At 41.0% G+C, this 22,197-nt stretch overlaps 1 protein-coding gene across 2 annotated transcripts in view; it reads right to left on the bottom strand.

Annotated features, from left to right (window-relative positions):
- Positions 1-337: 337 nt before the first annotated feature.
- Positions 338-22,197, bottom strand: part of igf2bp2a (insulin-like growth factor 2 mRNA binding protein 2a) — a 45,977-nt gene continuing 24,117 nt past the window's right edge. For both annotated transcript variants that reach the window (XM_028590603.1, XM_028590604.1), the window contains exons 3-16: positions 19,901-19,949; positions 19,158-19,209; positions 15,419-15,482; positions 13,673-13,963; positions 13,163-13,297; positions 9,799-9,921; positions 7,976-8,111; positions 5,744-5,881; positions 5,023-5,091; positions 4,279-4,401; positions 3,711-3,785; positions 3,421-3,552; positions 3,126-3,239; positions 338-1,735 (exon numbers count right to left, since the gene is read on the bottom strand). In XM_028590603.1, the coding sequence (XP_028446404.1) occupies positions 1,637-1,735; positions 3,126-3,239; positions 3,421-3,552; positions 3,711-3,785; positions 4,279-4,401; positions 5,023-5,091; positions 5,744-5,881; positions 7,976-8,111; positions 9,799-9,921; positions 13,163-13,297; positions 13,673-13,963; positions 15,419-15,482; positions 19,158-19,209; positions 19,901-19,949 (1,600 nt within the window). In that variant the 3' untranslated portion in view covers positions 338-1,636. The remainder of the gene's footprint in view (positions 1,736-3,125; positions 3,240-3,420; positions 3,553-3,710; positions 3,786-4,278; positions 4,402-5,022; positions 5,092-5,743; positions 5,882-7,975; positions 8,112-9,798; positions 9,922-13,162; positions 13,298-13,672; positions 13,964-15,418; positions 15,483-19,157; positions 19,210-19,900; positions 19,950-22,197) is intronic.

Below are 22,197 nucleotides of genomic sequence, written 5' to 3'. Positions count from 1 at the left end.
AGTTGAAAGAAAAGAGCAAGAGTGGCAATGACAATCTGTGCCTCTGGCCTGACTTGCTGCTGGACACGGCAGGGGTGATATTTCTAAAAATCCTGCACATTGTACATTCACAACTGTCATGCCGTTTTAGGAAGCTCCCTGACAAGAAAGGGTTAAAGCCAAATGCGGCTGCGGTCATGTTTGCGGTTGTGTGTGTACCACAGGTCATACAGTGCCTCCCCATAACCCCCACCCCAACCACCCTCCACCCTCTAACCCAAAAAGTTGTCCTCACTGCCACTCCACACACCATGAGTCTGCACCCTCCCACCCCACCCCACCCTCCCTTAAACCCACGTCTCCTTTCTGGGCCTTCAGCTCAAATTTTTTCCTGGCCCTTGTGATGTCCTCAAAAGGCCGAGTGTGTGGCGGGGCACATTCAAAATGACTGGTCACCTGTTAACAAGCAAAGGTTCACCAATTTGTTTGCTCTGATTGCCAAGAATGTCTGTAGAGACATACATTTAGATTTTTTTTTTTTCAGGACAACAAGCATGGATGTAGATATAGTCAACTGTACAGTATGGGAGAGTGATACCAGTTTACTGGTGTAAAAAATCCCTCTGTTGCATTTAACTTCTGTTGAGTGAAAGTGGCAGTCAGTTCAATGTTATCAAACGGGGGAAAATGTCTTTCTTGACTAACAAATATTTTTATCCTATTTAAAAAAAAACATGCCAGATGAGAGAGAGTGATGAGAAAGTGAAGCAGAAATAAGCAAAAAAAAAAGAAGAAGAAAAAAAGAAGTGAAGCATTAAATGAATGCTGAGAGACATTTCAAAGGGACGTTATCTTTTGCGTTGGCACACACACAGGCTTGTTACAAAGACTCAGAACCATTCACCATATTTACTTATAGGGGTTTTTCTTTTTGTTTTCAGTGGCCTATAATGTGAACAAACAAGGGAAACTGCTTTATGTGGCTGTCACAGCCCAATCAATCTCTGGAACAAGCAAACATTAAAAACTACACCACACTGTAGCCTACTGTCATTTCGATAGAAAAATAACAGTGCATACTCTCAGTGTGTATCAATATATTTTTCTACTCTGTGTTAATACTGCTAATGATATTTAATCTGAAAATCTGAAAATCTTAAACTCTTGAGAGAGAAGGTGTCCATTGTCACTCGCTCTCGTTCTAACCCAAAATATCAATCACAATGCCTCGTTTACGCTTGTGTTAATACAGTTGCTTTATCAGTTTGTTAGGCCTATGTTAGTCCAACTAAAGAGATAACGATAACAGGGCGACATACTAATATCTGTTTACCTTTTTAACTGTGAAGACAACAGTTCCCAAATTCTCTGCCATTTCCACCTTTCTTGTAGATATTTTTTTTTTTGGTCTTTTTTGTTATATTATATCAGTATGGTTTCTACCACTATCTGCTCTCACAGGGCTGGCAGTGCACACAATGCCCTCAGCCTTTGGCTCTCACTTGTTTCCCCCCTCGTGAAGTTCTTTGGTTTTGATCCCGGTGCTGCTGGTCTGCCCTGCATGTCCCCCTTGGCCTTGGCCTTTGTCTGGGTAGGTCTCTGTCCGTTTGGGAGGGCTACATTCATTGGCTGGCGCCCGCTGGAGCCACCACGCTGGTCACTTGGAGTAGTGCGGTGACACAGCGGCGCCCTGCTGGTGTTTCTGTTCCTGCTGTTTGACCTGCTGAATGATCTCCCGGATCTTCCTCTGTGCAGTCTGTGGGAGAGACATCACATGCAGGACGAGATGTTAATTGATACATTACAATGTGTGCATACAATGTTAAAACAATCTGAAAAAAAATCTGGAAAACAAATCCTATTAAAATCCTATTATGTAAATCGATTTAGTTAAACCCTACATGTAAATGTATCTGAAAGAAACCCTGTTGATGTGCAGATAACTGTCAAGTTTCTATGAAAAGTATTAAGAGGGGTGGCCTCTAGCTCACCCAGTAAGAACATGCGCCCCATGTAGGCTGAGTCCTTGACAGCGGCCTGGGTTCAAATCCAACCTGCAGCCCTTTGCTGCGTGTCATCCCCTCTCTTTGTCTCCCCCTTTCCTGTCTATTAACTGTCACTATCAAATACTGTAAAGGGAAAAGTCCCCAAAAAATAATCTGGTGGATGAATTGTATGTTTTTTTCCCTGCAATTATCAGTCTGTCAATTGTATTAATATATCTGTGTGAATGATAAAAGTAATAACTAGAAGGGCACTCGGAGAGCGCAGGCCTCTACCAAGGTGTGCCCTATATCGCAATGTTAACTTTCCAACTTGAGGGGGCGTTCACGTGAAATGTATTATTATTATTACATCAATACATGAATGCAGCCCAAATGCCCTGTCTCTCAATGTTATTGAAAGTGAAAAATAATTTGTGTATCTGCCCCATGATTCAGATCCGCTCCAAAATTTCATGGGTTCTTCCTTGGCCCATGCTACACCCTTCCATGAAAAGCGGGCCATTTATTTTCCGTAATCCTGCTGACAGACAGACCTCCTTGGCGTATGTAAGAAAATATTGGTCACAAACCCGCCAATCAAAAAAAAAAAAAAAAAAATGTAAATGGACTGTTCTTATATAGCACTTTAACATTGTACAGGAACCATTCACCATTCACACACTGTGGCCAAGGATGCCATACAAGGTGCCACCTGCTCATCAGATAATCATTTACACACATTCACACTTTCACCGCAGCATCAGGGGCAACTCAGGGTTCAGTGTCTTGCCCAAGGACACTTTGACATGGGACTGCAGGGCCAAGGATCAAACCACCAACCTTCCAATTGGCAGGCAACCGCTCTACCAACTGGTGTACACAAAGTTACAGTGTCAACTGGAATTAAAACTGGTTGCACAAAAGTGTGCAGATTTAGCCTGGAAGCCAAGATGAGCACTTGTTATATGATGTTACAATGACAGTTGAGGAAAAAGATGTTTCTCAAGAGAAACATACACCTACATGTTTTGTGGTTACACCGCACATAGCTCCTAAAATAAGAATGTCTCTGCATGACACCCATGTGCCACTGCGTTAATAACAAGTGCAGCCATTCTTTTAGTACATACTGTATAGGGCCTTAAACCTTGTTGTGCGTACCTGGCTGGCAAAGAAATGCCCGGTGATTTTCACAAAGACCTCGTCGTTCTCGTCTGGAGTTTGGTCCCGCGGTACGATGACCTCAGCACTCGTAAGGTTCTGCAACTCATTTACCTGGAAAACAAAGATCCTTGCTTTGAATTTCAACTCCAACCCCACTTTGACATTGCTCACTGACAAATGAAGGTAAACTGAAACCCACTTTGATGAAACCAAGCAAACCAGGTGCTATGTGATGCTTACATGCAACTGTTCTTTTCCATCCCCATAAATCAGTTAAGTTCAGGCAACTCACCGTCTTGCCGCCTTTACCGATGACCCTGCCAGCTGCAGTTGAGGGAACCTTGATGTGCGTCTCCAGTTTGACCTCCTCCTTCGCTGAGAAGAAGTTCTCCTCTTTCAGCTTCCCAAATATCCGACCTTGGGCCTGGAATACAGAGGAGGGAATGAGGCAAGGAGAGACTGGGGAAAATGGGGGACACACAGTGATTCACGGCTGTTTACTATAATATAGGACAAATAAAAAAATAATTTGAAGTAGCAATTTTATCCTCAAAAAAATAATTAAAGTCATTGTGTTTTTACCTTAAACTGGGCCTCTGGGGTTCCAGTAATGATAACCATCCTCTCAGTAACATCTGGGGTGTCAGCTGGGGCAATCTGACACACACACAACACAACACACACACACACACACACACACACACACACACACACACACGGATGGAGATAAATAAGGAGAATATGTGTCCAAAAGCTGGCGATCTTGCTCTGCGGTCATTCAATCCATGCGGCCACTGAATCATCTGACAAATCTGCAAATTCCTACAAATAAATAGCTTAAGATTATGTTATGAGAATTCATTGACCAGCTGTCTCACCACTCCAGATGGGGCTTGAGGGGATTTCTGAAATGCTCAGCTCACTAGTCATCTCCTTGTTTTGACCATAAATAACTAACACCCTCAGCTGTGGTCCATGACATGCTGCTGACTCAGCCAGCACTGACTGCCAACTTGTTAACTTCACCTTAATGCTTAATGTGAAGCTTCGAATAATGTGATGCATGTTGATCATAGACGGGTTGACCATCTAGTTCCCCTACACACTCTCCTAATTGAAGCCAGTGCTGTATTGACGCTGACAAACTCACCTTGATGGAAGCTCCAGCGAAGTGGGCGAGTTGTTTGATGTGTTGGCCCTTCTTGCCGATCAGGGCCCCGACTGCCTGAGTTGGAATAAAGAGGTAGACAACCTCCTGTTCTGGAGCCTGTTGCTGAAAAAAGAGACCACAATACATTTTAAATATGGTATATTTACAATGATGACACCACATGCATAAAGCTAAATTGAGCTCTCTTCGTGGGTTTTCTCTTTGGGTAAACATCCCGCTCTGGCTAGGTTTGAACGGAATATTTCTATTAGGGCCGATAGTTGCCCTATGTTTTTGTTTTTCTTAGCATGGTAACACTCATGTACTCAAGGTTTATAGAGTGAATTTTTCATGAGCCACAGGACAACTCTGGGCTAAAAAGTCTCCTTCCAGAAATATTTGTGGTGTTCTGGTGACTGGGTAATGGTACGCAGGAATGCCAGACTCACTGTTCAACATAGTGAGAGGTTGTCGTGGTCTCTTATTTATGTCTCCCTGTCCATTAGTCCTCTTTTTTTATACTGTGGCAGTCCTTCCCATGTATAGTATAAATCATTTGCAAAAAGAGACGTTCCTCAACACAGCCGGCTTAGAAAACGGCCACATCCTAAACTTGAGGCTTTTCCTAAGCTTCTTGTGTGCAAAAACATGCCATCAATTATTAAAATATTTTTCTAACTTCAAAAAAGAACAAGAAATTAGTGGTCAAGTCTCTGACTGTAGTGCAGATTTCAGGGAACATACTGAGTGCTGGTGGGTGATGGCACTTGCTGGAGGAACCCCGTACAGAGCACTGAGATGTGAAGAGTGACTCTGAAAGTGAAGTGACAAGCAGACCGATCAGATGGCACACACACAGACACAGACACACACAGACACACACACACACACACACACACACACACACACACACACACACACACACACACACACACACACACACACACACACACACACAAACAAACACATTTACAGACTCATGCATGTACTCAACTCAAACTCTTATTAGGAGGAATTTCAGGGCATAAACTCACAATGAATCACACAAAAACTTTATTGACTACGAAGCACGCAAATACATTCTCACACACTGTCTCACACCACTTTGGCTCAACCTCGTCAGGCAATGAGTGGAGACTTTGTTTTACAGACAAACTGACTCATCTCTGGAGAAGATGGGGGAATTCTGGTTGTTTCAAACTGTGTACAACATCATGAACGAAGACCTGAGTCAACATCGTGTGTTTCTTTTCAAAAAAGCACTTTAGGGTGAACCTGGTTTACCATGTGTTGGAAAAAAATTGATAAATCAAGGTAAAACTAATCCCTGCAGGAGCTGTGCATCGCTGCGCTGGGTGGGTAAAACCAACAGCGGTAAAGTCATTCTAAAAGAAGTATTTTTTCAATCTTTTTTCACCACCTAATATGGCTGTGTGTACATAGGTTAAAAAAAGAGCGTACTCACTAAGAATGGGTTGTATCCTGCTGGTGCCACAGGGGGCACTGCACCACGTGGTCCAGCAGCAGGGGGCAGCACCGGCAGACCAGAAGAGAAGATGCCCAGAGCGTTCAGGTTCAAGCCTGGGATCAGGTTGGCCTGTTGCTGTTCAGAAGAAGACAAAGAGAAGAAATCAAAAGAAGATAATACATTAGGATTTAATTAAGGGTCATTATTTATGTTTTTTAGACCAATTTTCACAGAAAAACATGCTGATATGCTGAGGAGCAGATCCCTTTAAACAGGCATTCAAGAGTCGTGTTTCCTGCGGCAAGAGGACTCTGGCTAATACAGTTTACAGTAAGAGAAAATCGTTCTACACACACAGCTTAGAAAATCTACTGCTAATAAGAGCTAAAAGAGAAAGATGAGGGGAGAAAATGACTATTCTTACTGTAAGTAAAGTTTTTTGATTAAAAATTGTTTAAAATAATTGTCACAGTTTCAATCTAACCTAACTGTTGTTTTTTATGTTTTTCTCTACATCACCTTTAAGATAAGAAAGTTGAATTTGTCCTGCAAAAGTTATGTTGTGCTGAGACAATTAGACAGCAACAATCCTGATAATCAAATCACCTTTTAAATCATTCATCAAGCAAAAATAGCAAACATTCTCTGGTTCCAGTTTCTCAGATATAAGCGTTTGCTGCTTTTTTTTGTTTTCTGTTATACTAAATTCAATACATTTGATATTTTAAATGTTGTTCGTACAAAACAATTTACTTGAAGATGTCAACTTGCACTCTGGGAAAAAGTGACTGATTATTTACTATTTCATGTGAAATTATTAACCAATTGATTGAGAAAATATTCAGCAGATTAATTGATAATGAAAAAAATAGGAAATAATAATAGGTAGTTGCTTGTGGTGTGAAATGTTCCTTAACTACTGCTAACTCCATTATATATACCCATCCATCATAACAAAGTGTTACTTTTATTCATGTATTGCATTGGTGTTCAGTAAAAACTGTAATTGTATTTAATGTAATTTCTTAAGTGTATGTATTTCAAATTTATTTATTTTCTAGCCATCCTTCCCTTTCTCTAAGTGGCTTTGCCACTATGCCGCCATTGTAAATAAGAACCTGTTCTTAATGACTTGCCTGTAAAAACAAAGGTGAAAAAAAAAAATAAACATGTATCTCCAAATTTGGTGATTTTGAATTTTTCAGATAAAATTAAGGATTAGGTGTTCCTTTAAAATAGGTGGAGAAAATTATCCTACTTCTTAAGCTGAATAAACCATTTAAAAACCCACAGGACCATCTGAAAAATCCATTGTCACAACGCTAAAAACAGGGCTGTCTGCTGTTGTCCTGGCATGACAAAAATATTTCTCCCTCAAAGTCAAGTCAGCTATTCTGGTTTCTAGCCCGTGACGGCCTCCTTTCACTTCCTTGTTCCAAGAAAGCTTTGTGTAATATCCACAAAGTCACACTAGATGGCCCTCACCGCTTACTGTAGAGTCGATTCTCAGCCCGACAGGTGCCACCAGCCAGTACAATTTAACCGCATGCGGCGTAATACTTCTTGATGACTATTTCTTAGCCAATATCGGCAGCTCATGTGAAAGCTACTGGGATATTATTCTAAGTAACTGCTGTTCATCATACAGACCATCATCACAGTGAATACACTTTATCAGGATTCATCTCTGTATAATAGGGAGTGTGCAGCGTGTGGTATCATCGCTAACTCTCTTCCGCTGAGGTTGACCTCTCTGGCTGGCTGCAGCACTGGTGATGTCATCGGGACAGTGTGAAAGAGGAGCTGGGTGAGAGAGCAGCCTACAGATATCAGATGGATGCTGGGAAACGCAGTGTGTTACAGCAGGAACACAGACACACACACACAGCGGGGAAGTGAGCGTGAGTCAGAGGTGCGTGGAACAGGCACACACACACACACACACGTTCACAGACATGCTGTGTTCAAACACTCACTGATGAGCTATTCAGCGATCGTTTACTGTTATCCATTTACCAAGCAGACAACAACGGGTAATACTAATGCTGGTGGTAACATGTACTGAAAGGGGAGGTCACCCTGTTGTATATCATCCCTCCCTCTCCAATGTTCACCTGTCTTTGTGAGTCAACCTGAGATCACACACACACACACACACACACACACACACACACACACACACTGAACATTCAAGAGGCCTGCAGATGGTAACTTTTAAGCTTGGCTTACGTTTATAGCAGCAATGTCATTCTCGTAGGCTTCCCTCAATTTCTTCATGATCTCCACCTCGGCTTTACAACACGCCTCCAAGCTGCCCTTCACCGTGATGGTCCTCTCAGGGTTGTAAATGGTTAAGTCTTGTAACCTGCAAGGGAGATCACACACACACACACACACACACACACACACACACACATAAATAAATATGTGCATGTTGTGCAACTACAAATGGAGAGAACAGAAACATTCACTTTCTGCTCACTATTTTCTTATAAGGTGGATATGACTAAGCTGATTGTAATTGCATTTCCTGTTTATCTAACTTAAGAGTTGTTGAAGGATGAGTCATCACCATCAAAAACTGATTCGCTAAGAAGCAATTTAGTGCTGCATTTTCATAAAGTTGGAAGACACAGAAGAACAGATAAAAAAAAGTAATGATGAAAACTGAAGCAGCACAGGCTGAGACAGTCTGTCTTTACTGTAAGTTCCCTAGTATGGGATGAGCTCCAAAATCACTGGTTCCTACACATCCCATAATGCAACTCAATAACGTTTCAATGTGCCTCATTCACACCACATCGTCATCAGAGCATTCAGAATTTTCGAGCATTACCGTGTCATAATTAACAACTTGGATGTTGACGTGAGCGCAATTCACAGGTTGAAAACTCGTAATTAAGGTACTCCGATATGAAATGAACGCAGCACTGGATCCTTCCTGCCTGGGGAACACCTATGTCTTTTGAACTCTATGCCCCTAGTTTGCAATGCAGACTTTGTGTAGTCTCCTGTCCCAAGCTAAACCTGATGACATCCTCAGGGTTGTTTTCTTTTCAGACTCGACAAAGCTCCTCCATAGACACAAAATATAATATAAAACTCTCACTCACAACCCTCTGTCCCTCTCATGGTCAGGATGTGAACATATCAGCAGAATGACACGTGTGTACAGACAAAACGGATTCATCTATCCTTGCTTATTATTTGAGAGGACAAAAACTGTTGTGCAGAAGCATTAGTGTAAAACACTGCAGAAAGATATTTAGTGTAATCTCCTTAAATCACAGTTAAGAAAAAGTTTGAGTGAAAAACTCTTTTGCCCTGAAAGTTGTCTCACATTTTTGCAAAACACTGACATAACCATCAATATCGAATGTACCGCTTGCCTCCTTTCAAAAGGACCCTTTTCCTCTATCTTTGTCTCTCTCCTCATCTCTGTCTCTTTCTCAAGGCTTATTACATTCTCAGAGCTCACAGAGACGGAGCAATTAATTAGCCCTAAATGAACCAAGGTTGGTGAGCACAGCCTTTTAAATGGGGTGTAATCACTGCCTTTTCAATATTATGTTCTGGAGTGAAGATCCTGTAAGCAACTCTTCACATTTGTTCTCTAACAACTCAGTTAAGTGAAACCGCATGCTGAGAGGCTAAATTATGAATAAATAAATAAATAAAATTAATGAGCACAATAGAAAGGTGTAGCACCTGTTATTTGTGTTTTGGTTTCATTTTCATTTCATTTTTTATTTATTAAACAGGAAAAGATTAAAGACAATCGGGCCTGACTCAGTGTAAAACTGATTTTCAGTAGGTTCCTGCTCTGCAGAACATAAACACCACATACACAACAAAACTCCTAGACAGAAACAGTAACAAACATACAGACCAGGTTAATATATATAGTCAAAATTTCTGCTGTTCCACAATGCCACAAGCACTCACATCAGTGTGTGTGTGTGTGTGTTCTTGAAAATGCTAGTACGGCTAGTAGCATCTCTGCAGAGCGCCGTGGGTGTGTGTGAAAGAGGAAGGTGGGAGAGGCGACTTACGAGGAGATGGTAATCTTGGTCCCTGTCTCCTCCTCGATCTTCTTCAGGTTGCGGCCCTCCTTCCCAATCAGCCGGCCCACAAGGCTGTTGTGGGCGAGGATCTTCAGAGGGATGTCCTCTGTCCTACACACACAAACACACACATACTCAGGTTAAGCGAGATAATAGAAGATAAGTTCCGTTGAGTGTCACTGATATGGTGTGAGGAATGTCATGGTGTGATGGCGATGAACAGGAATGTTGACAGTTGCCCAGCCGGTGTAAGCACATGGCACAAAGTTAAGACATGAGCCTTTTATTTAGTGAGGTGTGCACAATGGTGGCTTTTACTGATTTTCACAGAAAAATACCCAGATTTTGACAAGAAAGAAGATCAGTTTAAACCCATTTTCCTGTAGAGCTGCTGTCCACATGCACCCAAATGTTTTCTGCTGCAAGAAGACATGTCCACCGCAGTGTACAGTAAACAAGGTACTGCTGCAACAACCACATCTCAGAAAATGCTTCTGGTAATAGGAGGAGAAAAGAAAAACAGGGTAGAAACAAAACTGATAGACTGATAATGTGCTGGAGTCCCAGTACTCAAGTTCAAACAGTAAAACTACAGATTGTCTCCTGTATTCTTGCATTATTTGTTGTTGTTTTTATTTCCTTTTATCTATTTTTTTATCATCAAAATAAGAAACTGATAAATTGCTAAATACTTGCATGTCATTTAGCAGTAATTATATATTATATAGTGACAGTGTTCAACTGTCTTCCAATTCATTGATTATAATTAACTTTTACACCAGCATTACGTCTTTTAGTCAGTGCACAGCAGCTCAACTAAACATGCAGAAGTTTAAAATCTACAGTCAAGTATGCAATTCAAAATATACGAAAAATAACGTTTTTTGTATAACGCATTTTTGCTTGTCAAATCCAAAATTAAGGACCTATATTATGCAATATCAAACGGTTTGGCCCTAAATCAAATGTTGTGTCTTGTTTGTTAGGTGTATCTTTATTGTCACAGTTGAAAACTGGTTTTCTTCCTCTTGCTATTAAGGTTGGGAGATTTAAAATGATCGAGGAGGAAAACAGATTGTTTAAGCTGCGTAATTTAGGTAAAGTGGAAAGTGAGTTTTATTTTCTTTTTGTGCCGTACAAATTATGATGATTTGAGAAAGTTAACTTTCCATGAAATTGTTTGAAAAAACCCTGAAGTATTCTGGTGCACAGGTGGGCAGAAATTGTAATGCTTGTTTAATTTATATGTTTAAGTCCAAACATTTGTTTTAAAAGCCTGGAAGAGGTGGCAAAACTAAATATTTCACTAATATTTGTTCTGATTTCTCCAGTATTATATAGCTGGTGCGGGGGTTTTGCCACTGATTTATGAACTATTTTGTAGAGAATGAAGGCCTGATGATTTAATGGTGAAATAATAATGACAAATTAATATTTAATTGGGATGATAAATGGAGCCCTTTTTCAAATAGATTTTTCTGGAATGTATGTATGTATGTATGTACATACATGTACATATATGTACATACATACTGTACATGTATGTGAATTAAGGTTGTGAAGGGGTGTGGTGAAGGTTTCTTTTGGGCTGGGTCACAGACTAGGTGGTGTGTGTGTGTGTGTGTGTGTGTGTGTGTGTGTGTGTGTGTGTGTGTGTGTGTGTGTGTGTGTGTGTGTGTGTGTGTGTGTGTATATGTGTGTGTAGGGGGAGGGTCTGTAAAAGTTGATCTTTGCTGTAAGGTGGAATTAGTTTGGGGTGAGCTGTGGGGCAAGTAAGGGGAGATGTTGTGCGTTAAGATGCCAAGTTTAGTGGTTCAGGTTTCACTGGGTGAAATTACAGGGTGTGGGTAGGCCGAGGTGACACGTTAATTTCTGCAGGTGTGGCACCGAGGCAGGGAAGGGTGGAGGTTATTGTGACTTTGAGAAGAGGTTAACTGAATTGACAGAGTAAGGTGGATCAATCCAGCAGACCTATTTATTGTTGTGTCATTACATCACATTCTTTTTGACTAAAGCAACTGTCAACGAACTCGATGACATCAAAATGGAGTTGCACCCTGTTTTGAGCTGTCGCTAGTGGTTCTTTGCTGCAAGTGTTTTTTTTGAGAAAATATTGGTGGCATTTAGAGCTACAGCCCAATAATGCATGCTGGTGTAATTAGATTTTTTTTTATTTTTACCCATTTTCTTCATATACAAATGATAATGAATAGTTAAATATTTTGGGAAATATGCTTATTCTTTTTCTTGTCGAGAGAAGATATGTACCACTCTGTACGGTGACTGTGAGGCTACAGCTAGCCGCTGATTAGCTTAGCTTAGCATAAAGACTAGAAACAGGGAGAAACGGCTAGCCTGGCTCTCCAAAGGTAACAAAATCCACCTAACAGCACCTGTAAAGCTCACTAATTAAAGCATAAAACAGTGAATTACACTTCAGTTTTTGTACAGAATAAACCAATGAGATATAAGTACACACTTCCCTTCTTTATCAAGTCATATTTTCCAAAATGTCAAACTGTTTCTATAATGGTGTGAAACCTGGGTTGGATGTGATTATCAAAAAGATTTAAGACTTTAAGGAGATTGGCAGCAAAGTGTGATGTTATCACAGAAAGAGGTGACATTTTTTATTTATGCTTAAACTTTCACATGCATTCCCACCAGCCTTAATCATCCGATTCAACAGCCTGAAATATTCTTTGGTTTAATGGGAGACCACGTCGATACAAAACACTAGCCGACAACAACAACCGACAAAATAAACAACCTTGACAAAACTAATTTAAGTGTGATGTTTTCTAAGATGTATTCTGCAAGTCTGTGGAAACATGTTCATATTTAAATGGAAGCAAATGTTTTTTTTCTGAATCTAGCCATGTAGGATCTATCCCTTATATTTCCAGCAACACTGACTGTGTGCACACATCACCGGGGGTAATGTAAAGGCGTGTGGCCCCGTCGACAAACAACACAATTAAAAAACTAATAAAGACAAACACAAGCTGGGTGATGATGCTCAGATCCAGCAGAAGCTCAAAGAGTTTAAAAGGTGCAGTGTCTTGTTAAAAGTGTCAAGCCCAATTAGACAAGTTGGCCTCGTTTCTTAAATGCTAAGCTGTGATCACATGTTAGCCTATGTGAGTGTGTCGTGTGCACTGTGTTTACTGTGTTAGTGGTCCAAGCGAGAGAATGCACAGTGAGATTAAAAGGTGTGCAGGCAGGTTAAAGGATAAGATTACAGCCCTGCAGACATTATGGCTAATCTCCCTGTGGGAGAGTAAGCATGCCCTGCATAAGCAACATCTGAGTGTGTTTATGCACGTTTGTGTATGTCCAAGGGCAGACTCACGTCTTGGTCTCGTTGGCCTCCTTCTGCATGATGTCCAGGATCATACGACAGGCAGAGGAGCAGCCGTCAGGAGTTGAGTGGATGGTGATGGGCTTTTCTGCTGCACCTGCATTTTCCTTCCGATGAATGTCCACCCTGAGAGAGGGAGAGACAGACAGAGAGATGAACTCAACATAAACAAGGACAGAATCTCAGGCGAGAGAACAAAGTAATAATACATTTGTTATAATTGTGTATTACAGATCGAAAGCATGCGGGGAAAAAATGAAGGTACTAAAAAGATAAACACAAAGATAACTTATTTGAAAAGCAGAGAAAACTATTTCAGAATTGTATGGTGTTTCATGCTATCTTGCATCATATCTCAGACAACTGGCCTTCAAATGCAAGCCTGGATACATAATTAATTCAAGCTTCAACAAAATAGAGCAGGGCTGTTTGAGAAGTTTATAAAACAGGAAAGAGAAGAAAAACAGCAAGAACCAGGCAAGATCATCAGAGTAAGCTTACTTGGACTGTGTCTGTTTAGTGACATTCTTGATGGTAAGGCCCTCCTTGCCGATAATGGCTCCCACAAACTGAGTAGGCACGAGCATACGCAGGGGGAAGTCATGTTGTCTGGTGCGTAGAGTGCCGAAGTCTCCTGAGGGCCCGGGCTGAGAGGCGCCCTGGTCCCGGGACGACCGACCCCCGCGCCGCGTGCGGGGAGCCTGGTCGGGTGGAGCAGCATCCATGTCCACAATATATGACACCTTTAAAGAATAGTCCTCGAACTGGTGTCCTGTTAACTTCTCAATGGCTCTGGAAGTGGGTGGAACAGGAGGTGTGAGCCAATTATAATGAAATGATACGTCTAATTGTCAATACAATCTATTGTAATTGTCAATACAAGGAATTAATAATATCTCGGTATAGAGGCACTGTGGTATTTCTTGAGTGAGAGTTTGCAAAAGTTATTTACTAAGATTTAAACGTAAAAAAACTGAGATATAGATTCTTAAAGCTACATTGTGTAAGAATTTCTCCCAACTAGCGGTGAAATTGTATATGACAACCAACTGAATATTACTTTCTAGCCCTTCCAATTCCGAGCGCATTTCAACTCCTACGGTGGCCGAACCCGAAATTATCTCTTAGTATCTCCATTGTTTACACACAGCTATTCTAGCCACTATTCTTGGTGCTTTGCCTGTCGTGTTGTCGTTTTAATTCTTTATCGCTTCCCTGGTGAGTAATCTCCCCCTGGCATCCGTTACGGTGCCACTGAGTTTAAAAGCGCGAAAGGCGGAGGTATATCCCTCTTTGGCTAATGTATTTTAAAGATGGAGGCGCTACATGGCTGCCATCATTCATGCTACTCGTTAGTATGTATTCTGAATGATTCTAAATGGCAGATTCTACGCTTACGAGAATACGTTGATTAGTTGGTGGAAGTAATTACACATGAATGAGCACATATTTGTGAAAGAACAAAGGGGTTTTTGCTAAGAATCAACTAAAATAATTACACAATGTAGGTTTAAGATATATTAATTGCTTTAAAACTATGTTTGTACATGATGCTACCTCCTTCCAAGCATTGGTTGCGTACGTAATAAATTAACGCTAAGCATCTGTAAGATGCACATGAACAATCAGGACAGTACATCATTACAAAGGTAAGGGAAGTAACATCAGCAGCACACTGAACAAATGACAGCAATGGTGGAAAGTTTTACAAAATATTTCCATCCACACGGAACGTCTTCACAATAGGAAAATAGATACTGTATTTTAATAAAGTCATACTCACAATTTAGTTGTTCTAACCCTTTTTAAGATTTATCCACACTAGGCAACATTTAAAAAAAGCTCAGTTTATGCGTCTAAGTGTGGGCAGAGGGCTGCCATGGAGTAGATAAAGTACATAATGTGTTTTTGGCGCTGCTGTTTTTTTCTGCGTCATCTTAACATTAACTATGTGGTAACTTTCTTGGGTGTCACCGTGTTCATTTAAAGATGTGTCAAATCCGAAGTTCACAAAGAGGATATTCCTGTTTTGAGTATTGATTTAGCCCTGCTCTGACCCTTTGTGGATGTACTTTTTAATCCTCAAGGTACACACAAAGTCCACAGACAAGTAGGTGAACAATGCTGCTCATGTTGCTGCTGCTTGTCTGTGCATACAAAAAAAAAAAAAAAATATATATATATATATATATCACAAGCCTTACTCTTAGTACACGGCTGAATCAAGTCATTATTTGTGCTGCTTACTCTTTAGCTTCCTCCTTGGTTGCGTACGTAACATTCACCACTGCTGTTTCTGTATCAGTGTTCACTATGAAACGAGACAGAGAGAGAAAAAAAAGCAAAAACATAAGATAGGTTCGGGCCACATTTACACATGCACTAACAGGTCTTTTTTGTTGCTGTAGGGGAGTCAGACACACGTCCAGGTTCCCGTGGTGACCCAAAGAGCCACTTGTCTGTGTGAATCCATTACAGCCATCACCACACTGGCTTCCCTCCAGAACCCGCTGCTGCCTCCACAGACAGAAGCTGCTAAACACAATAGCCTCTCTGCTACTTGCACAATAACGGATTAAAGTTTGACATGACAGCCTAAACAAAGCAAGTAATCTGTGATAAAGCAAACAACAGGGGCACACCTTGGGAAGATTTGTGGTCTTGCACTGCTGCTCAGAGCAGAGCTAACACTGCCACAGTTAGGAGTTTGATTCCCGCTGGGACTAGAGGTGCAACAGATCACAAAAGTCACGGTTCAGATCGGCTCACAGGTTTGAGTCACAGATCGGATAAATTTTCGGATCAGCACAAAAAAAGGGTAAATTTAAATGATTTATTAAAAATGTATGTAATAACTTAAAACAATAATAACTTATTTCACCAGTAAATTGCTGTCAAACGACAAAAACAAATGAGGAAAGGGTATTTTACAATAACTTTGAATGCACCACGAGGTTTACCAGTTTCAAATAAACGCACCATTTAGTCCCGTCTGTTTTGTTTTTCCGACAACATCAGTGACCAAGTGATAGTTTGTATCATATATTAGCACTGGATTTTAACATGTGCCGTTTACGTGAACAGAAAATTGCGTCGCCTGTATCTTTTTACGGCAACCCTCCATAGAGTTTTATCAGCGACAGTAAAATGTATTTCATACTATTATTATGGTTAAACTTTGCAATTAATCCGCAGTTCACAACATTCCGAACCGTGAGAGTTGATCCATTTGGACCACGGATCAACTATGGTCCGTTACACCACTATAGCTGGGACCACACCATTGTACAGCAATGACGAAATATGAGTCCATGTATTAATTGATTGCAAAAAATTTATTTGCAATTATTTTGATTATCACTTAATGATTTAAATTATTTTTCAAGCAAAAATGACAAACATTTCCCAGTTTTAGCTTCTCAATTATTAGAATGTTTTGCTTTTTGTTATATTCCGTTTATCATATTCTTTAATATGATAAACGGAATATCTTTAGGTTTTGGACTGTTCCGACAAAATGAGAAACAGAATTACATTTTATAGACCAAACAAATAATATAAATATTAGAGAAAACAATCGCCAGATTAATTGGTTATGAATAAATGTTAGTTGCCACCCTAAAGTAAAGGACATAACAAAAACACGCCCCTCAGCGTCTTATATCAACGCACAACTTTAACCGACGCACACACAGACAGGATGAAGCTCTGCATTCACACAAAATCCAGCAATGCCCCACCTTCCCGCAGAGGTGTGTGTGTTTTTATTTGTGCTTTAGAGTGTAACCGCCATGAAACAATGACAAAATAGTGCTTTATTCCCGATTCACTGCTCTGTTCTGCACTCCCTCTCTTCATTCACCCTCTTGCTCGCTTGACCACCTCTCTCTCTCTCTCTTCTCTCTCTCTCTCTCTCTCTCTCTCTCTCTCTCTCTCTCTGGCTTGGTGAGCCGGCGAGAAGGGGACAAATTTGAAGTCTGTGTGTTTACAACCAGTAAACGATACTTACTAGATATTATACCTTTAATGAAAGAGATAGCAAGAGAAAAAGAAACACAACATGTCTTAGTGATGGACCTCTGTTAGAAGAGACAATGGCATCTCTGCTTTGTCAATGAAGGATCTGTTTGTGTAACCGCTAAATGTCAAAATTATGAGTCAGCAAAGAAGCCACGGCTCTTTGATAGTGAGAACTGATGACAAAGCCTGCTGACGAAACATCCACTGCTGATTTTTTAGATATCTTAGAAAATATGCATGTGAGTCAATTTGCCAGTATCATAGAAATAGTGAAACAAGTGTTTTTTAGAAAATAAAAACAGGCATCAGGTAAAGTCTCTCTGTAAGTGAAAACTAAAACTTTCAAACCTGCGAGTGTGCTGCGGACAGCAGGTTTGGAAGGGTTAAAAAACAGTGAGAGTGCCCAGCTGGCTTAGAGAGGGTGAGTGGGCAGAGCCTGGCATGAGGCCCGGCCCCAGCACTCACAGCCAGCTCTCCCCCGCCACGCCTGCCCTGCCCTGCCCCGCCACGGGCAGCCTTCACTGTGCCACACAAGAACATGGGACTCATCCAAAACCTTACCCCGTAACCAGAGCGCACAGACACGGGCAGAGAAAAAGTGACAGGCAGACAGGAAGTCGGACAGAGACACAGAGAGTGACTTAAGACAAGGACAGATACGCAAGCAAGCTGGCTCTCTGGAAGCTTTGATCACACACTGCTACCAAGCAACTCTGACGCTCGGAGAACCGGACTAAAGAAGAAGGAAGAAGAGGAAATGCTCGCTGGTATAGTACAGATGAAGTGGGTTGTTTTTACGGCAGCATCTGGGAAACTCTGAGTGGAGTAATTTCTCTGCTGGGTTGTCTTTTAGCACCTGTCATGACTACAGTGGGTGATAGTTGGTCTTGGCTGCTTTGATGCACAGAGAGACACCGTGTGTGTGTGTGTGTGTGTGTGTGTGTGTGTGTGTGTGTGTGTGTGTGTGTGTGCATGCGTGCGTGCGTGCGTGCGTGCGTGCGTGCGTGCGTGTGCGTGCGCGTACGTGCAGGGTATGCAGCTTTACGAACCTTTTGCTGTCTTTACACACATGCTTGAGTAGTAGACGTTCGTACACACACACACACACACACACACACACACACACACACACACACACACATAGAGCGTCTCACTATCTTTGTGGGGACCCGTCATTGATATAATGCATTTCCAACCCCCTTACCCTAACCTTCCCTAACCCATCACAACTAAATGCCTAACCTTAACCCGTACCCTCACCATAACCTAATTCTAACCCTAATCCTAAAACCAAGTCTTAACCCTCAAACTTAATGTTGTGGGGTCCAGGATTTTGGCCCCACAAAGCTGTCCGGACCCCACAAGTATACTGTATTCCTGGGTTTTGGTCCCCACGAATGTAGTTAAACGAGGAACACACACACACACACACACACCCACACACATAAACACACACATACTCCATCAGACTGTGAAAAAGCCTCACCACAGGCGCCTACAGTGTCCTCCCCCATTACCATGATGCACCTACCCAAAACAGACGCACAAGCAAACAGGCATAAACACACACACATACGGACACATTACTACTGGACGTCTGCCATGTCTGCCCACTTCAATCCATACGCTGAGTCTAAAGGGACCAGTGGCAATACACAGTGCTTTTATAGAAGCTGCATGTAATTCAAACGCTGCTCTCTCTGGGTCAAACATTTGTGTAAGATACACACGCACACAGACAGACAAGATGATAAAGGCTGTTTTATATGCAAAGATGGGTTATGTTTAGATAATGGGTGTGTGGGATAATGGTAACGAGGAAGTTAAGTCAGACAGGGAGACTTGACTCACTGGGAGGTCTGTGTGTTCGTGTGTTGCTAAATAGACACATGTGCATTAAACAGTTGGAACCAGATGATGATGATGATGAGATGTGCAGAAAACACGGCGAGGAATAGCTCTGTACCTTGTTCCACGTTTTCTACAGTACCATACTGAGCTAGAAGGCCGTCCAAAACCTGAGGGAGAAATGAGAGCATAGGTTAGAGACAACTAAGGACACTGATGCAAAAACACACATGGATACCCACACACACACACTTTTTTGACTAGCTGATTAGTAAATCTTTTAGAAAATTGGTTGTTGTTGCGAAGAACTTATGAATGACTTGGAAAATGCTTTTTAAAGGTACAATCTGTCATCCAAATGTAAAGTTCAGAGCACAAGATTCTAAATTTGCTATACCTCCTAAAATGGGCGACAGATGTTTTAATACATGGACAATACACAAAACTATATTTAAATGATTAATGTTGTTATGTACTGTTAAAAGGTTGTTTACATTAGTAATCTAATGTTGCAATGTTTTATTCTGTTATATTTCAAATATTGATCTATAATAAAGACCACAAAAATTACAAATTAGATAGTTTACTCCGCCTTTTATTTATCACTGCATGTACACACGGAGACACTCACACAGTAAAAAACAACTTGAACCCCAGCAAGGTTATAGATGTTGACACATACACAGTGTCATCCCCACAGTAACAAACACTGACATAAATATAAGCACACATGCACACAAAATACAGAAATACAGCATTAAAGCTGGTGCTTCAACTGGACATCACACACACACACACACACACACACACACACACACACACACACACACACACACACACACACACACAAAAACAACTGACCTCCCACTGTAGATGAGGGGGAATGTTCCGGATCTGGATCTTCCGACTCCTGTAGAGATGAGAGACACAGACGGAGTGGATTTAACAGACCTGAACCACACACTCACACATTTGAGAGTTACAGTCATCTGTTGTGTTAACAGGAAAGCCAAATTTCACTCATGTATACAATATACACATCCAACAGCTGAGAAGCAGAGACATTTTGTGATGAGGGCAGAAATGCAGAGTCAGAGCTGTACTGGGTATAATCTAACAGTAACTTTGTAAATGCCCACAGCTCATTAGACAGTATCACAAATTAAAGGACTGCCGTAGAGCTGCTGAAGGAAATCTAGGTGTGTAGGTGGAGACATTTATTAGACAGCAGCTACTGACGCTCAATGCTATTCTCACTACTCTCACTGCGAGACGTGGATATGACACCAAAAAAAAAACAAGAATGATGAAACATAATTTGGTAAATCAAAACCCATTTGATTAGAGATTATAACAGAAACAAATGCCCATTCGTAATTTAACAATTAAACAAAGTTGTTTTTATTCGAGACTGGTCCCTCAAAGAAGACAGTAACACAATTAAAGTAGAAGTCATACAATTTACAGATACTGTCCATCAAAAAGTGCCAAAAATGAATTTAACTTGGAAAACTAGTGCTGAAAATTCTGCATGAAAAATAATCATCTGGAGATGAAGATTGTGTTTTTAGTCAGCAGTCAATGACGGTATAAAACAGAGCAGTCAATAAAATAGGCTTTTCAAAAATTGTGAATCACCGCAGCCACGAAAGGTCCTTGACCAAAAACGTTGAGGCTGATGGTTCCAGTAGTATGCAAGATTAGCTATGGGCAGACATGCACACGTACACACATAACTTGTGCCTGGAGGGGATACAAAATACCAATATACCAACAAATAAACACAATTTTAATTTATTCCATGAAAATGTATCACTTTTGTTTTTAATTCACATTCATTTCCATTTTTATCCTAATTGTTCTGTTACTTGTCAACTTTGTGAATTTGATTTATGATTAACAACAAAAATGATCAAACTCTGAGTCTGGTGTGAATGAGCTTGGTTTAACTACATCTTTTAGTTCTTTATCAAAACATGTCAGTCAAAGAAGACAGAAAGATTGACGTTCAAATAGGACAGCATCCCTCTCTGCCCAGTCGTTTTGGGATCAGAGCTTTCACACAGGCTTCCACTTCCCCTCCGACCTCCAGTCAGCGTGTCAGCTCAAACAGCACAGCCACATAAACCGCCCGGTGACCACAGGCTGTTAACAACTGCATTAAGGTTAGAGAGTCCAGCTCCGCATGAGAGCTGCTGATTTAAAAAGCAGAGAGGCTGGCGGAGAAAAAGCCACACCGCTGAGCAACCGCATCCCAAAAAAAATCATTTAAGGACAATTAGGAGCCATTACCAAGAGTGGGGAACGAAGAGGCACAGAGATAAAGTGGAGGAAGTAAGGTAATAAGAAGCGATAACAAGAGGTGGATCAAAGTTTAGGAGGATTCTCCACGAGAGAGATAAATGCAAAGATGCAAGCATATAATACACACACACACATATAGCTCTTTCCTGCATCATCGCTCTGTCTTGAATGCATGTGTTCACACACATTTCTTTATTTAGGTTTTGCATCTTTCTCTCCAAAAACATCTCCCTGCAAAAAGGTCAGAATTTCCGGTCAACAGCGAGGAGAAGGCGAGAGGAGCGAGCCGGCAGCTCGACATGATTGATGATCTGATTGTGCTGCTTGAGGAAGAAAAAAAAAAAGAAGAGGATACAGCAACACATGGGTTTACGACAGCCCTCTTCGCTTCTCTCCTCATCTATCCATCTGAACTGTAAGAACTTTTTGTTAAAATATTGAGGAGTAACTGAATAGACTGCTATTATTGATTATAAGGTAAGCGATCACAAGCATAAACATTTTCCAACTTGCATACACATACACAACAGCTGTAACGATTCACTTTCATAAATGAAACAACAGAAAAAAATAACTTAAGTTTGGGTTTTCCTCTGCCATGTGCCTCCTACCACAGAAACAGAGGACACAAAAGCATAGAAAACAGAAAACAAAAACTGACAATTCCCAGCGTGTCCTACCACACGGTGGCCTGCAAGCTTTCTGTCACTGATGGTGGTTTAAAGCGAGTGGCTCGATGAAAGATCTCTCTTGGCAACTGCTATCCAAACAAGGGTAAACCGATAAAAATCAACCTGTACCACTACTAAAAACACATCACCTTTTTCAACGTAGTAAACAACCTTGTGCCGTCC

The sequence above is a fragment of the Perca flavescens genome, chromosome 11 (assembly GCF_004354835.1).
Source record: "Perca flavescens isolate YP-PL-M2 chromosome 11, PFLA_1.0, whole genome shotgun sequence".
In the NCBI taxonomy this organism is placed as follows: domain Eukaryota; kingdom Metazoa; phylum Chordata; class Actinopteri; order Perciformes; family Percidae; genus Perca; species Perca flavescens.
This window is presented reverse-complemented; position numbering and strand designations above follow the sequence as displayed.